Genomic DNA, 17,473 nt, shown 5'->3' on the forward strand with positions numbered 1-17,473 from the left:
CCTAGTCCATACCAGTCGTTTATCTCGCGTACTACAGGACTTAATATCTCAAACCAGCAGCTTATCTCATCCTGAACCTCCAGTCCCTGCACCTGACGGATGTGTTGCTGGCTGCTGGCTTCTGCTGAACTCGCATGTTTACCAAGCGCACAGGTGATGCTGAAGCAGAAGCCTTGCAACCGGGCTATACCTGGCGAAATGAAGTTCTTAGTTGTGTCAACTTCGCAACGTATCACAACACTGCTCCTATCCAACAGTATATGATATCATATCCACCGTTTAAACACAGGCTCCACGCTCGTCTGGCAGTCACCTAGCTGCCTTTTCTTTCGTCCAATCCAGGAGACGCCTCCTCCGCTCTCTCACCGGATGTTCTCTTTTCATCACAGACTTGATCCCGTATCCAGGTCCGCCGTCCACCGCCCCCTCCTTGGCTTCGTGGGTTCTCTCAAATAATAGCCTCCCTTCACCCTTGCTACCTGCTCTCTCTAGCTATTAGAGAATGGCGTCTGCATACATCGCCAGGAGTTCTCTGAGCTTACGCTTTTTATGACCCACCTAAACAATATCCAATAAGACAAGTGCAGTTGCGTCCGATCCGCTTCCTGCTTCAAATGTATCCGTTCACCTGAATCAGACATATTCCTCCCAGAGTTTTATCTTAAACTCACGCATCCAACGAGCAGAGCTACATTCACTTGATGTTCGCGAGCGCTGCTCACCTTAACCGCACCAGTACTCTTTCCGAAAAGACCTCCCAACTCTTTATTCTGCAACGAATGAAAGTTCACCCTTTGTTCAAACTATCTATCTGTCGCCTGCATTAAAAAATGCTATGCTTTAGCACCCCAGACATGACCTGCACCTTCTACCAAGAGCGGCAAGTTCCTTCGATGTTTCCTACTTGGCCTATACAAACTTATGTCGTCGCCACGGTGCTCGTGCACACGTTTCTCTCCATTCGCCTTGATGCAGCAGTTCCAGGAGAGCATAGCTCTTGGCTTCTTTTACATTCGACAGCTCAACTCCACCCCTCACTAGTAATTGATTCACTAATGATCTACTTGGAATGAATATGAGCAAGCACTCGAAGAAGAAAAGACGGTTACTCACCTTTGTAACTGTTGTTCTTCGAGATGTGTTGCTCATATTCATTCCACACCCGCCCTCCTTCCCCACTGTCGGAGTAGCCGGCAAGAAGGAACTGAGGAGCGGCCGGGTCGGCATGGGCATATATACGGTGCCTCAAAGGCGCCATGCCAGGGGGCGCCTGCCGACCCGCCGGGTGTTGCTAGGGGAAAATTCTTCCGACGAATGTGCATGCGGCGCGCGCACGCCTACTTGGAATGGATATCAGCAACACATCTCGAAAAACAACAGTTACAAGGTGAGTAACCATTTTTTTCTTTTATCATTTTTACAGTGCTAATATTTATAATCAAAAATATACACTTTGATTTCAGTTGCAACACAGAATACAATATATATGAAAAAACATCCAAAATATCTCATAAATTTCAATTGATTTTCTATTGTTTGAGTGTGATTAAAACTCCGATTAATCACAATTAATTTTATTAACCGCAATTAATTTTTTTGAGTTAATCACGAGTTAACTGCAATTAATTGACAGCTCTGATAATTTTGCAGTTGTGTTAAGCTACTTCCCGCTAATGCAGTTGAAAACGATACTCTTTTTGGCCATCAAGACAAGGCCATAAAAGCTATGATAAAACTCCCTGGCTTCAATGGTACAGGTTTTGGTCCTGGAGGCTGAACAAGGTGGAGCCCAGCATCTGTGCTGAGCCTCCACCCACCACAACTAATTACTTTCATTTAGTATAACCTCTGGCACATAGTAAGGCTTGGAGTACTCCATATTCTGGAGCATACAAGAACACACAAAATAGGTTTGGACTTAGAGCCACACAAGCTGTATTGTGGGTTAGAGTGCTGACAGTTGAATATGTGGCAGCTTGCAGGTTTTCAGCAGGGGCAGGGCCCTGGTTTCAGCACAGGTCGGGAGGAGGGTTATGGTGTATACCAGTGATTGGCAACCTTTCAGAAGTGCTCTGCCGAGTCTTCATTTATTCACTCTAATTTAAGGTTTCGCATGCCAGTAATACATTTTAATGTTTTTAGGAGGTCTTTTTCTATGTCTATATTATATAACTAAACTATTGTTGTATGTAAAGTAAATAAGGTTTTAAAAATATTTAAGAAGCTTCGTTTAAAATTAAATTAAAATGCAGAGCCCCCCTGGACGGGTGGCCAAGACCTGGGCAATGTGAGTGCCACTGAAAATCAGCTCGTGTGCTGCCTTCAGCACACATGCCATAGGTTGCCTACCCCTGATATATACCATTAAAGGGGAGGTGTACGACCAGCCACGTACCAGTGGCCAAAGTTGAAAGCACTAGTGCTGATATATATATGTTGAGGATCATTAAAAAATCAACATTTACCTAATATCTATTTGAGGTACTTTGCATATTTTCTTGTATGTGGAATGGGAATGTTGTGTTGGTTTGTGTGGTGGTGTAGGAGCCCATGACACAGTTTGCTCTAGTGTTGTCTAAACTTCCCCTGGGTTCAATGTGCAGGATTATGTTAATAGATTAGGACATTAGGGTCAAAGATTATTTAATGGAGACTGTTAAAGATCATACAGAGGTACTTAAGGCTTTTGCCACGGGGACTTAACTGGCCATCTTCCCCTCAGCAGGTGGTCTCCATTTTATTATTAGGAAAATAACTAGCATACTGCAGCGGGTAAGTGTTATGTTTTTTAAACTGTTACTTCAGCCCTAGCCTGTATGAGTGATACTGTGGGTGCCATTTAAAAAATCAACTGCCACTATACAGCAATTGGTATACTGCAGGAACAACTGTTTATAGGAAATATGGTTATTCCAGAGAGTAAGGACTAGTGAATGTCAAGTCTTTTAATGGTATTTCAGTCATAGTAGTTTGTGATCAAGATTTCTATTACATAAATGTGGTGGTGTAAACTGTATTTTTGTGCCAACCATCTGGAGATAATTTCAAGAAATCCATTAGGCATGTAGCAATTTCTAAGTGCAATGTATTGTAGACCAATGTACCATATTTTCATAAAATATAGGATACAACATTTTCTTTTACAGACCCTGTTATGTTAATGCGCCTTTTTTTTTTACATTTAATGTGGTCTTTGGATATGAGAAAACATATTCTTGCGTTTTTTAACACAAGATGGATCAAAAAATGTAAATCTAATTTCAGATGGTTGATGCATTTATCTCAAGAGAACAGATTTAAAACCAGTTAAAGATCTTAAATAAACACAGATGGCCTGCTCTTTGTTACAAAGTTACACATCACTTTGAGCTGTAAAAAATTTTATGCCCTGTGTAATGTGGTTAAACTGAACTAAGCCCTTGTGTTGACTTCGCTAGGTCGATGAAAGAATTATCTTGGAGTAGTGGATTTACTACAGCAACCAAAGAACTCCTTTCTTGTTGTAGTGTCTACACTCGTCTGTGCTGTTGTAGTGTTTCTAGTGTACTAAAATGAGAGCAGATTCTGAGGTAAATGCACCATCATAGAATTCACAGTGCAGATCCATCTTCAAATTCATCAGTAAAATAGAAATTCCAGGAAGCACACCAGTTCTTAAATTTTAAATTGTATGACTTTGCGTTGAACCATATAGGCAAAAGAAGATAATTTAACTGAATGAGTTTTTGAATATGATTCTTTCTCTTCATTTTTATTACCCTTTAAAATGTGTGTTCAGTATTAGGCAAATACATTCTTTTTATGACCCTTTTCAGACTTGGGAATTTTCACAAGCACTTTGTGCAACTTCAGATATTATTATTGAAATTGACAGACAACTGAAGGTAGAAAATCTGACAAATAGAGCAGCCCCTCTATAGGCCTAGAAAGCCCTCAAATATGAAATTATGCATTGTATCTGGCTTTTTATCACATAATATTAGTATAATATCCTAAGCAGGGAATTTGCTGTCAGTATAAAGTAATGGCATTAAGGAGAAATTATCATATCAATATGAATTGGTTTCCAAAATAGCATCTTACTGAAGTTTACTTTTTCTCTTTTTATACTTGGATTATATAAATATTAATATAAATTCAGCAAAGCTCCCTTGGGTTCTGTGACTGGATATATTAACCTTTCTCCATTAAGATGTCTTAACCGTCTTTTAACTATTTTTCCTTATTTATATTGCTTTTCAAACAAAACAATTCATGTCTGATTGTGTTAATTTTATTTTATGGCGTTTATGTGATTTAAACAGCAAAGTGATCTATGCATTATCTTTTCAAAAGATGCTCTGTCTTTTTTTCATAGATTCATACTTTGGGGACAAGAGTTCGTATGCAGAAAATGTTAGCACAATGAATTTTACAAGCTCTTCTTCTGCAAGAGGACTAAATAGTGCCTGGATAGGAAAAACACCCCTCTCTTCTAGTAGATCAGGTTGTAGAAGCAGGACTCCTCTCATGGGATATTCAGGTAGAGTTGATATTTTTATAGGAGTAGCTCTCTCTAATTCTGTAGCCTTATTTTTTAAAATATATTTTAACAATTTAATGTTACATAGTAACATACTTAACATTAACTTTTATGTTCATGTATTTTGGGGGGTATTGCATTGTATAGGATACCTAACATTGATGGATATGTACTTAAGAAAAATATTATTTTAGTTACTGATTAGCTAAATTTTCTTTCTTGCATTCTTCTTCAAAATAATTGATATAATTGGAACTCAAATATTCTCTCAAATTATTCAGTTTTGGTGTAAGTGTATGGACATGTTGGTGAGTCTATGGTAACTTTACTAAGGTAACTTTACCTAAATTTGTACTCTATATTTTTTTATCTTGTCAGACAACAACAAAATCAGCTTTGTCCCCATTACTTTTAGGAAGAGTAATTTTTACTTTTGCTAGTGCAAAGCTCTCATCCAGGCTCTAATCAGCTCCAGTATATGTATTGTTATATCAGCTATTCTGATATGTTGTGAAAGTGACCACTTTAAAAGTTTTTGGTGTCAGTTTTGTGACACCAAAAACTTATGTTGTGAGCTCCTTCACTCTTGGAAAAGAAGAGTTGTTTAGAGGAATAATTTTTTTTAGAAATAGAAAGTTCATAACATGAAGAATAAAGCCAGACTGAACAGCAACATCTATGGTCTGAGGAGATGTAAGGCCTGGTCTACACTACGTGTTTATACCGATTTTAGTAGCGTTAAACCGATTTAATGCTGCACCCGTCCTCACTATGAGGCCCTTTAAATCGATATAAAGGGCTCTTTAAATCGGTTTCTATACTCCTTCTCAGCGAGAGGAGTAGCTCTAAAATCGGTATTATCATATCGGATTAGGGTTAGTATGACCGCAAATCGATGATATTGGCCTCCGGGCCGTATCCCACAGTGCACCACTGACCGCTCTGGACAGCTATCTGAACTCGGATGCACTGGCCAGGTAGACAGGAAAAGCCCCGCAAACTTTTGAATTTCATTTCCTGTTTGGCCAGCGTGGAGCTCTGATCAGCACAGGTGACCACGCAGAGCTCATCAGCACAGGTAGCAAATACAGTCTCCTGAGAATAGAAAAGAGCTCCAGCATGGACCGCACAGGAGGACGGATCTGATTGCTATATGGGGAAGGATTCGTGCTAAAGAACTCCGTTCAAAAGACGAAATGAAAACTTTGAAAAATTCCAAGGCATGATGGAGAAAGGTCACACTAGGGACTCAGTGCAGTGCAGAGTGAAAGTGAGGGCTCAGACAAGCTACCAAGAAACCAAAGAAGCAAACGGAAGGTCTGGGGCAGCGCCAAAACAATGCCGCTTTTACGCTGAGCTGCATGCAATTTAGGGGCTGCACCACCATACTCACCCTGTCTTGGATCCATGTGGGGGTTGTAATCTCAGCCATGCCTGAGGATTATACGGACAGGGAGGTGAGGAGGAGGAAGAGGAGACAGCTTGCAGAGAGCACACGCACTCCATCAGCCCAACAGCAGGATCTTTTTCTGACCGAGACGGAATTACGGTCCCAGCCTCCAAACCCACTAGCCCAGACAGGAAGCCATGGAAGCGACTCTGGTGAGTGACCTTTGTAATATAAAAACGTGGTTTTAAAGCAAGTTTTTTTAATGATTGATTTGCCTGAGGGCTTGATGCATGGGGCAGTGAAGTTACTGGAAAAGTTTAACGTCTGGGGATGTAGCGGAAATCCTCCAGGGAAATCTCATGAAGCGTTCTGGAGGTACTCCAAAAGCCTTTGCAGAAGGTTCTGGGCAGGCAGCCTTGTTCCTCCACCATGGTAGGACCCTTTTACCACGCCATGCATGTAGCAAGTAATCGGTATCATTGCATGACAAAGCATTGCTGCGTATGTCCGGTGATGCTGGCATTCAAGAAACATCCGTCTTTATCTCGCTCTGATCTCACAGAGTATATCATCATGTAACCTCGTTGAATTCAGAATTTTATAAGGGGCAGAGATGCCTTTTTCCTACAGGGGTGTTTGACTGTTCCTTACAAGAAATCCTTCTGGCATGTAGCAAGCAGGGAGAGGAGGAAGGATAGCGCTGAGCTTTCTTGGCGTTTGGCTAGCAGGAACTTCCCAGCTACACACGCGGTGAGGGGGAAGGGGGTGATTAGCAGTGATTTCCATGATACCAGCCATGCGGTGGGGAGGGGGGGAAAAGCGTCATCCTAAGAATTGGAGGGGGGTGGGGGTGGCTTCTGCAATGGAAGTGAAGGCTGCAGAAGCCGAAAGCAATGGCTTACATGGCCGCATGCAGCTGATCTGCATGCCCGGACCTGGTCTGTGTGCATCTGTAAACACAGAGCCAGGACTCAATAAGATGCAAATCACCTGTTAGTGAATATCACTGTGGCTTGTGAAGGTGAATAGTGTTGTTCCTGTGAAGTTAACCATTGTCGTTCTGTAAATGTATTTTGAATCTCTCTCTCCCTTTTTTCCTCCTCATGTGCAGCTTGCACATTTTTCAAGCTCCTATCATCCAAGAGTAGTCTCAGATAAGCGGAGGAAGAAGAGAGACGCGAGATGATAATGTTTCTCGAATCATGGAAGTAGATTGCAATGAGAGCTCATCTGAATAGTAGGAAGGACGTGTATAGATTCAAGGACGATCGCGTGAGTGGAGAAGGAGGGACGCTCGAGATAGAGAGGTTAGGCAGGAAGATGGCGGTTACGGGAGAAACGTGGGGTGCTAGCGTCAAATGATCCTCGACGTCTGGTGGGCCTCAGGAAGAGCAGCGAGGTCCGGTGCTGCTGCCAGTCCCGTGTCACCTTACTCAGTACCTGTTCCATTCTTCCTCCCCTAGATGTGTAGAAGCGTGGAGGAAGGTTTTTGCCCTCCTCACCCCTATGGACAGCCCACCACAAGGCTGTCAACATTGAAATGATTTTTCTATGGCCTTTTCCTTCCTCTATCCTCTCCCAACTGCCCCGGGTCTCTGTGGGTAGTCTTCCTTATAATGACTTTTTTATAAAGATACAGATTTTAAATGATAGTACTTTATTTCTTAAGCAAGCTGTTAATTGAGGGGAGGATGGGGTTGCTTTACGGGACTGAGCAATCAAGGGGGTTGGGTCTCAAGGGGAAACCAATTCGCAGTAACCGTACTCGGCCCGTGATGAAACTCGTTTTCAAGGCTTCTTGTGCGCACCGCTTCCGCGTGTTCTTCTCTAATCGCCTGGTGTTTGGCTGCGTGTATCAGCGGTCAGGTGGATTTGTCAGCCTCCCACCCGATAAAGGTCTCCCTTACTTCACGGAGTTGTGGAGCAACCAGCAGCAAGCCCAAAAATTAACAAGGGGAAACTTGGTCTGGCTGAGTCTGAGTGGTCAGTAATGTGCACCAGCCGCCTTTAAATGGCCAATGAATTCTCCCCATCCGCCTTGCCTTCCTGGTTATGAACAGTCTGACACTTTGTCGGCTGCCTGTGTATGGGTTCTGACCGCATGGGCAAGGTGTAGGTTGGGTCCCCCAGGATAATACGCTTTCATCCCCAATGTTATTTTTGTCTGGGAAGTATTCTTTGCTGCCGCATTTTAAACCAGAGCCGTGTTGAAATGTGAGCGTCCTGACCCTTCTGGCCATTCCGCGGAAGTGGTGGAAACGTTCACTTGGTGATACCAGTGCTTGCGCCATTGGAAGTACCCCTTGGCGGTTTATGTACTGGGTGGCTGGTGCGCGTGCCAACATAGGGTATGAGTCGTCTATCCCCCCCCCCCCACCGTTAGGCGAATCCATGAAGCAAGCCATCCACGTATGGCCTGCACGTTTTGAGTCACAACTTTTGTAGCAGCAGCTTAGTGATTGCTTTTTGGCTACTTGCCATCACGAGTCCTCACAGTAGATTTTTCCACTCCCATTGCTTCCGACTGGCGGTGCTGTCTGGCGTTTGCAAGCTTCCAGAGGGCTATTGCGACTCGTTCTCCTTGAGAGCTGATCTCATCTGTGTATCTGGTTTCGGCAGGGTAGCCGTCACAAGTTCCATGAAAGTGCTCTTCGCATGGCAAAAGTTTGCAGTTGCAATATCCACCCCGCAAAACTTGCGGTCCACCAGTCGTATGCTTGTTTCCATTTGGGCCAAAATCGTGTTCAATGGGTTAGACCTGCCATTAACAAGCAGGAGCTCCAAAGCGCAGGGGCCCCACGGGTTAGGGAGAATTCAGTGTCCATGTCCTCAATCATCTCGTCGCTGCGCTGCTGTAGCCGCCTCCTCCTCGCCTGTCTTTGCAGTTCATGGTTCACCATAGACTGCACGAGAATGCGCGAGGTGTTTACAACGTTCACGATCGCGGTGTTGATCTGAGCGGGGTCCATGCTTGCTGTGCTATGGCGTCTGGACAGTTCACCCAGGAAAAAAGGCGCGAAACGGTTGTCTGCTGCTTTCACTTAGGGAGGGGTGAGGCTGTACCCAGAACCACCCGCGACAATGATTTTTGCCCATCAGGCACTGAGCTCTCAGCCCAGAATTCCAAGGGGCGGGGGAGACTGCGGGAACTATGGGATAGCTACGGGATAGCTACCTACAGTGCAACGCTCCAGAAATCGACGCTAGCCTCAGACCATGGACGCACACCGCCGAATTAATGTGCCTAGTTGGCCGCGTGCAATCGACTTTATACTATCTGTTTTATAAAACCGGTTTATGTTAAATCGGAATTATCCTGTAGTGTAGACGTACCCTAAGAAACGAAACATCATCTCCCAATAACTCACCATTTATAATGCTCTCTGACCACCGCATACAACCCCAAATATGCTGAACAGCTCTTCAGAAGCACCTTAGAATACAGAGGGAACCATCTCCTGTACCTTACATACTCCAGAAGGGACCACAGCAAGCAGGAAATCATCACATACTCCTATCTATTGGAAGAAAAAAAATCGGGAATCCTATCTGGAGATCATGCAGGAAACCTAAAACAGCTATCAGAAAAAACTGATAGGCATCCAACACAAAAATAAAGGTGGAACCAACTACAATAACTACACAACCACTAAAACACCACCTCTGGAAGAAACCACGACACCAGGACCCACCACATGGATGCTACACAACACTTCAACATCATCAGCTTGTCAAGATTACCCCTAATTGGAATTGAAGTATCTGTACTCTCCTAGGGACTGAACTTCTGCCCCACCACAGAACCTGATATCACACTAACATGTGAAGGAGTTAGCAGCAGAATTCTAGTTCGTCTCAAGGAGTTATTTCACAACAAAGAGTATGGCAGTAGTATAACAAGGAGGCTGCTGGAATCAGAGTGCTGAACCAGGGCTGCTTAACATACACAAATTCAGTGCATGCTTATATGCTGGTTGGAAGCCTCCAGATGAGGGAGCTCCAGCAGCAGAGCATTTTGAGTCACTCACGGTTACAGGGCAAGCAGTGACATAACCCCTCACTGCCCTGGTTTGCACTCCAGAACATGACAGCCCCTTGGACAGGGTTTCCATTGATATTAGATGTTGAGTCTTCTGATACTAAAATTACTCTTGGGGGAATTCTGTGTCACTACACACATGCAGAATTCATGTTCCCTGCAGATTTCTTGGCTTCCTCTCAGAAAAATGACTTCTGACGGGGAAGTAAAGGGAAACTTCAAGAGTGATCATGTACCCCTCCCCAGCAGCCTGGATGTGTCTTTTCAGGCATCTGGAGCAGCCAGTGAAGAGGTAAATCACTGCAGGGTGGGGGCGGGCCTGAGGATGCCCCAGCCGGTGGCTCTTACTCTTTGCCGGGCTCAGCTACTAGTCCCAGATGGGCTGAAGGCAGGGGAGGACATGACTTCCTCTTCCCCTACGAGGAGCAGGCCAGACCTGTTCCCAGAAACCCACCCAGCTGCAGGAAGTTCTGCACCCTCCCCACCCCATCCCCATCACTCCTCAGCTGCGGGGGAAGAGCTGCTCCCCCATCTGCCCAATCCCTATGTATCCAGACTCCCCATACTCAGGACCCCTGAACCCAGACTCCCTCCTGAGACCCTGTTCCCTGGATCCAGACCCCCACCCCTCCATCCAGACCACACCCTGGCTGAGACTCCCACACTTGAACTCCCACTCTGATGAGCCCTCCCCCCCTGCACCTGGACCACTCTGTCAGGCTCCCCACACTTGGATCCCCAACCAGATGCACCCAGACTTTCACCCCACCAATCCCCCCACACAAGACCCCCCTGCCAAGCCCCATTCCTCCACACCCAGACCTCCCCTTGTTGAGCCCCAACCATTTGACCTGGATCCCCCTGCAGAGTCCCATTCCCTCTACATCCAAAACCCTGCAATGAGCCCCTCTGCAGAGCTGCCCACACCCAGATTGCACCACACAGAACTCTCTCAACCCCTCCTGTATCCCTCCACACTAAGCGTGTTCACACTTGGATCCTGCCAGGCTGAACCTGCTTGCCCCATACCTAGATAGGAGGACAGCTTTGTCCCTATTGCTTGCTATCTTGGTGCACCTGGCATGGAGGGGCAGGGCCCTAGGGTGTTTTGGGGCAGGCCCAGTCCTTGTGCTGTGTCAGGGTTGGGTGCAGCCTCACCGCCAAGTCCATGTCCCGGGGAGGGGAGGGGAGGAGGGGCTGCAAGGTGATCTCCCTATCATGCAGCCAGTGGCCATGCTGGAACCCCCACATTTATTTATTGACAAATAAAATATGCAGAATTTTGAATAATTTTAAAATATTGTGCTCACAATTTTTACTTTTTTGGCGCAGAATTCCTTCAGAAGTAACATTTTAAAAGTAATTCTTTAGCAGTCCAGTCTTGCAGATGCATGATAGACCAGGGATTGGCATGATAGACCAGGGATTGGCAACCTTTGGCACGCAGCCCTCCAGAGTAAGCACCCTACTGGACTGGGCCGGTTTGTTTACCTGTCCTGTCTGCAGGTTCGGCCGATCACGGTGCCCACTGGTCACTGTTTGCCGCTCCAGGCCAATAGGGGCTGCGGGAAGCGGTGCAGGGCAAGGGATGTGCTGGCTGCTGCTTCCCACCGGTGCTTACTCTGGCAGACTGCGTGCCAAAGATTGCCAATCCCTGTGAGAGACAACCTAGGCTTCACAGAAATGTAGCCTGTTTCATAATGTGAGGAAACAGGATAAGCTGTTTGGGAGAAAATTAGTTTGTGAGAAATAAAGACAAAGCATTGTCAGAAAGGAGGAGTCAGCAGACTTCTCAGGAAAGATAGATTTGTTTAACAAGCAGAAAAGTTAGGGACAGTATTTTTCTTTTTTATATATAAACTCAAGAGAAATAGTAGAATTAGATTTTTTGGAGTTAAATATATTTTATTTTTGGAAATAATATGCTTAGATTGTTTTGGGGTGTATATGGAGTTTATAAGTGTTGCCTTGTAAGTGAAAATACTGGTGGATGGCTTTGCTTTTGTGAGCAAGATACCATTTTTGTGCTGTATGATTAAGGATCTGTGTCTCTCATGGAGGTTGTGGAAGTCACTGATTCTGTGACCTCCGTGACTTCTGCAGGCAGCCAGTGTGGCTGACCCAGGGTCTCCCAAGCAGCTGACTCTAGGGCCAGCTGTTCAGGTTGCCCTGGGTCAGCCACACCAGCCACTGCTGAAGTGGCCCAAGGGACAGCCACACCAACCGCTGCTTGGGAGGCCCGCGGCAGCAGTCTCTGGGCAGGTGGCTGGAGCAGGCACTGCTCGGGCCATCCCTGGCAGCTGGTGTTGTTGGCCCTGGGCACCCTGCCCCCATCAGCGGCAGCCCCCGCAGCATCCTCCCCTTGCAGCCCTGCCCCCCAAGATTTAGTCACAAGTATTTTTAGTAAAAGTCATGGACAGGTCACAGGCTGTAAATTTTTGTTTATTGCCCATGACTTTTACTAAAAATACCCGTGACTAAATCATAGCCTTATGTATGACTACATGCTCTTAGTAGAATCTATCTGTTTCAACTCATGTGCCTACATGTTGCTTGCTTTCTTCTCATCTTCAAGCATTTGTTTAAGTCAGAAGAACACAAATTGTCCTATATACAGTTTAAGCACAGACTTTTGGTTGTTACTTTGGAATTTTTATCTGAGGCAAGGGATGGTTATAGAATAGCTTTTGTTATCCTTATTACTTAATGCCTGAGAGTTTATAGCCTCAATAGACAACATAGAGGTAAAGGGATCCTATTAAAAAAAATGATCCATTTTTCCCCAAATCTGTATCAAGGTTGTATCACTCGGTTTTTCCAGTTTTGGTTGACAGTTCTTGGCTCATTGGAGGAGAGGAAACAATGAGAAATAAAAGAAAACTTGATCCCAAGCACAGATTGTCTGATTGCAGGTGCACAAATTTGTGTATTTATTTATTTCCACAGCATTTTCAAATTTGCTGCTTGCTTCTGACCTGCGGTGCCTTCCTTTGTTTTCGTGGACGTGTTTCTCTCTGGTTCTTGGTATCAGAAGGAGTTGCTGAGATGCACAGTAGAGGGCACTGCAAAGTTATGTTATGGTTCCGAGAGATACAGAACACATGAACAGCTTTAGTGTTCCAGGAAGATTGCTTTAAATCCTTTTTTATTGTCTTCACATTTAATGACAGAAATAGAATAGTTTACCTTTTTGTCATCCAGTGAAACCAAAATGGAATAAAATATAAAGAGAATGTATTCTATCAAAATAAAAAGTATCTTCACTTGATATTAGTTTAAGGACATAATTTGAAAAGTTTCAGAGTAGTAGCTGTGTTAGTCTGTAAATATCTCCTGTCTGTGTGTTCCATTCTGTGCATCCGAAAAAGTGAGCTGTAGCTCACGAAAGCTCATGCTGAAATAAATTTGTTAGTTTCTGAGGTGCCACAAGTACTCCTGTTCTTTTTGCATAATTTGAAAAGTAGCCAGCAATTGGCCTCAGGGAAGTGCCGGGTTTGAATGCCCTCATGCTCAAAAAATGCATAACATCTGTCAAAACAGGGTTAAGTCTCACCAGAAACGTTATTAAATGGTAAGGTTTAGAACTAAATTTTGCACAAATTAATTGGGAAAACAAAGTGCTTGACAAACAGAGATTGCTTTTGAAATGTGGAAAAATGACATAATAGCTATAGCACATGGGCAACTCAGAATTAAAAACATACAGTTAAAATTCAAAAAATTGCCTGCATAAAATAACTATATTTGCTTCACTGGCACATGATTAGAAACAAACCTCCTGAGATATATCTTATGCTGTACCCTGAAATTTGTCATATATTCGCAAACAGAGGAAATTAATTTCATGAGCAAAGGCCCGCAGCTCTGTATGCCTAAAACTACTCCTAAAGAGTTTGGTCAGAAACTGATAGCAGTAGTGTATCAGCTGATTTTGACTATCCTGACACAAAATACATTATTTATAATTTGTTTCCCAAGTTAAGAAAAATTGTACTGTGTCTGTTGATCACCTGAGGAGGTTTTCTGAGCAAGGAACTAATGTTCCCATACATGGTATGTGTATTTATGCATTCAACAATTACTGCTTGGTTTCCCTCTCTGAATGATTGATCCTGTGTAATAGGGAGTGCTCTAAATACCCAATGTGGTCCAAAAGAAGTGAGGGCACTGGACATCCTGCACATTTGAGCCCTGCATCCCCTTAATTTCATTTTAATTATTTGAACTCTTTCCCTTTTTCCAAATTAGAACTTGATCTGTGTCATGTAATTTAAAACAAAGAAAAAAAAATTCTAATCTCTCCTCTGCCTTATACAGTAACACTGTTCTGCAGTTTTATGGATCTGTGGGATTCCTGTGAAAGAAAGACTTTAAAATCTAAGACCATGAATGCATAAAATTTCCTAATCTAAAGCTGTTTCTTTTTTCTCTCCATCTTTTCCTTTTCCTTTTCTTCCTGTCCTCCTAGCTCCATTGTTAATTTCTTCTAATTACACTATTTATTCTTTCATTAATTCAAACTACCAGTGTCAGAAAGTCTGTTAAGTCTGATACTCAGTAAAAATGCAGTGTACTTCAGATTTACTGTTTAGCTATTGAGCTCCCCGTACTCCAGAAAAAATGGTTAATTGGACTGGGTGAAACTACTACTATACTACTAGTACTATAATGTACTACAAGAAAGGAACCACCTCTCCAGCGTATGTTGGAAACCTTTTGTTGTGTGTGCAGTGATTGTTTGACAACAGAAGAAATTCAGGAGATTCTCTGGGTAAGAATTTTGGGGATCAGCTCATTAAGAGTAGAGGTCTAGGCATGGGGCAACTTCATCCTTTGCCTTATTTGTGTGTTGCATTGTTTTCTCATAGCTTTGTAGCTTCTGTCCTGGTGGCTTCATCCTCTTCTGGCAATAACCTCAAATATTCTGTTCTTTTCAGATTTATAATTTGCATTTTCTCCATCCAAATTGTATATGTATAATTATGACTAGAAGCTCTAAACTTCAAATTCCCTTACTTCTGCAACTTATTTTTTAATTTTTAAAAGGATTGCTTTTCAGGATTCCTTACAATAGAGCAGTTACCTTCAGGAAATTGGAAATGCTTTTTGTGACACATTTATGTCACAAGAGGGACAAATAGGTTTGAAGTCTACTTTACCGGTCTGGATTAAGGAATTTGTGATAGAGATATGCATCAGGAGAGGCGAGGAAGTAGCAGTCTCTTTCAAAGCTCATTGTCTCTCTCTTGGACCAAGAGAGTGGAGGTGTTCTTTCTTAAAATATGCAAGGTGGTGTCCCACTCCTTGACCCCAGAATTTACAGAACATTATAGGTTGGATATCTTAAGTTTTCAATAGGTGCAGTAGCCTTCCATTTGGGTGGGCCACTTCCTCACTCACTGGATTCTGCTGGTATCTGTAAGACACTAATTCCTTTTTACATAAATTGTAGTAGGAAGTTGTAAATATCTGGACATATGTGCAAGTTAAAGGTTGGGTTTCACTCCTTTAAAATTTCTTCAAGTGCTTCATATAAATCCAGATCACCTCTTTTTCAAGTTGGCTCTGGTAAATTAAAGACTGTTGTGCCTTATTTTCTGCTAAATTAGTGTATCTGAAGAAATTTCTACATTCTAAGTTTCATCTGAAGCGTTGAGCTGCCAGGACAGGTATGTACAGTGAGCTGGCTGTAGTCAAAAAAATTAAATGTTCATTCTCTGTCTTCTGGTAAGAGAGGCACTGTACAGTGACGGAATAATTCAAAGTGTGCGCGGGGGGAGAGGGGGAGAGGTAAGACATTTTACCTTTATGTAGGATAACAATAGTGAAATATGAGAATGAGGGTGAACAAGGCCAGAAGATGATGCTTGACTTTGTATAATTTATGAACCATCACTGAAGTGTGTCTTCTAAACATGTGTGCATTTCTTTTTAAAGACATATTTTGGCAATTTTCCTTAAATGATGTGTCTCAGTGGTCTTAGCACATGATTTGGAATTACTAGACTCCCATGAACTTCAAGTCTGAATGCTGAAGTAGAGGATTTAGCCATTCTTGGCTTCAGAGTTAGATTAAATGAGTATCATGTAGTTTTCTATGTGAAAATCTTTTGGATACAACATTCGGAACTGAGTCCCTGCATTTTCTGCATGCATATTAAAGATTCCATTGCAGTTATTCACACCAGTGAAACCACCTCTTCACGGGCCTATCTTTGGCTCTTAAAGGCACTGAGCAACAGCAGCCCTTCCCTGCTCCAGTAGGGCAAACTTCAAAACATACAAAGTCCCAGTGAAGGAGTGTTCTAGTAAAACGGGGCTTACCCACAGTGCTACACCTGGCCACAAGGCAGTGCACAGGGTGGCCCATACCTTTACAGTCTTCACCCAGTTACATCATGTTTGCATGTTCATGCATCCTACTATCAGCTACTCTGGTATATTGATATCTCAAATGGTCCATGTCATCAGTATTGTCCCTGCTAGGGTTGAGGAGACTTGCTAGCACCTTGGAATTTATTGAACTAAAAATGTCTGGTAGCAATTGTCCACCTAAATGTTCCCATTCCCAATCATTACAGGTACAGGTAGACAAATTAAAATCAGTTCAAATACAAGGACCCAAGGGTATATATCTACAGCTAGGCTCAGTGTGGACATTGGAGACTACAGGAGATAACACAAACTAAGGAAAGAACTAGATCTCAGATTCACTCTAATCAGTTCAAGATCAGTGGTCAATAAACTTTTCTACATGACCTGTTCTGATGAGAAGTCTGACCTGGCTTGCATAGTTAAGACCTAGTTTAATGACACATATAGTGCAATATAGGTCAAATTTACACCACTATATGGTCAAATTTACACCACCCCCACCCAGGCTAGTCTATGTACCAGCTCTCAAAATTTTTCATCATGTGGATCACATATGAATAGAGTATTTCATTGACTACTTCCTCTCCTATTTAGATTGTGAATGTGTGGAACACATCATCTCTTACTCTTGATCAAATAATATCCCTGTGAGAACTACAGCACGTGATTATCTGAAAAGTACTGTTGGGAAATATTTTTAGTTGTTTTTAATGTGATTTAGTGACTGGAAATGACAAATAGTAGCTCAATGTGATCAATTAGCAACCCACTTTTAACCAACAAGTGCTCCATAGACCTTGACTGTGCTAGGTGAGAGGTGGAGCAACAAGATTGTCAAGCCTTAGATGAAGTGGAGATTAAGTCAGTAAAACAGACTTCTTCAAGTCTATGGGATACTACTGCCTACAGAACTTAAGTGGCACAAAATGGGATTGGAAACCAATTAGCTACAGCACAAAAAGATAATCTCTTTTTTATAGTCAGCAGAACTGTTCTTGTTTGTTAACCAGTTTGTCAAGCTGTACTGTCTTCACTTCCGTCATCCTCAGAACCAGCGCTTCTTCCTGTGATTAGCTTTCTACCTAAGTACCATAGTGATGGTCCTTAGATACCAGGATAATATTACATGGTGCTCAGGAGCGGCACC

At 43.1% G+C, this 17,473-nt stretch overlaps 1 protein-coding gene across 1 annotated transcript in view; it reads left to right on the plus strand.

Moving 5' to 3' along the window:
* Positions 1 to 17,473, plus strand: part of MSH4 (mutS homolog 4) — a 90,410-nt gene that overhangs the window by 8,207 nt on the left and 64,730 nt on the right. Inside the window, 1 exon segment of the mRNA XM_032782164.2 lies at positions 4,358 to 4,522. Within this exon segment, the coding sequence (XP_032638055.2) occupies positions 4,358 to 4,522 (165 nt within the window).

This window comes from Chelonoidis abingdonii, chromosome 7 (assembly GCF_003597395.2).
Source record: "Chelonoidis abingdonii isolate Lonesome George chromosome 7, CheloAbing_2.0, whole genome shotgun sequence".
Classification (NCBI taxonomy): domain Eukaryota; kingdom Metazoa; phylum Chordata; order Testudines; family Testudinidae; genus Chelonoidis; species Chelonoidis abingdonii.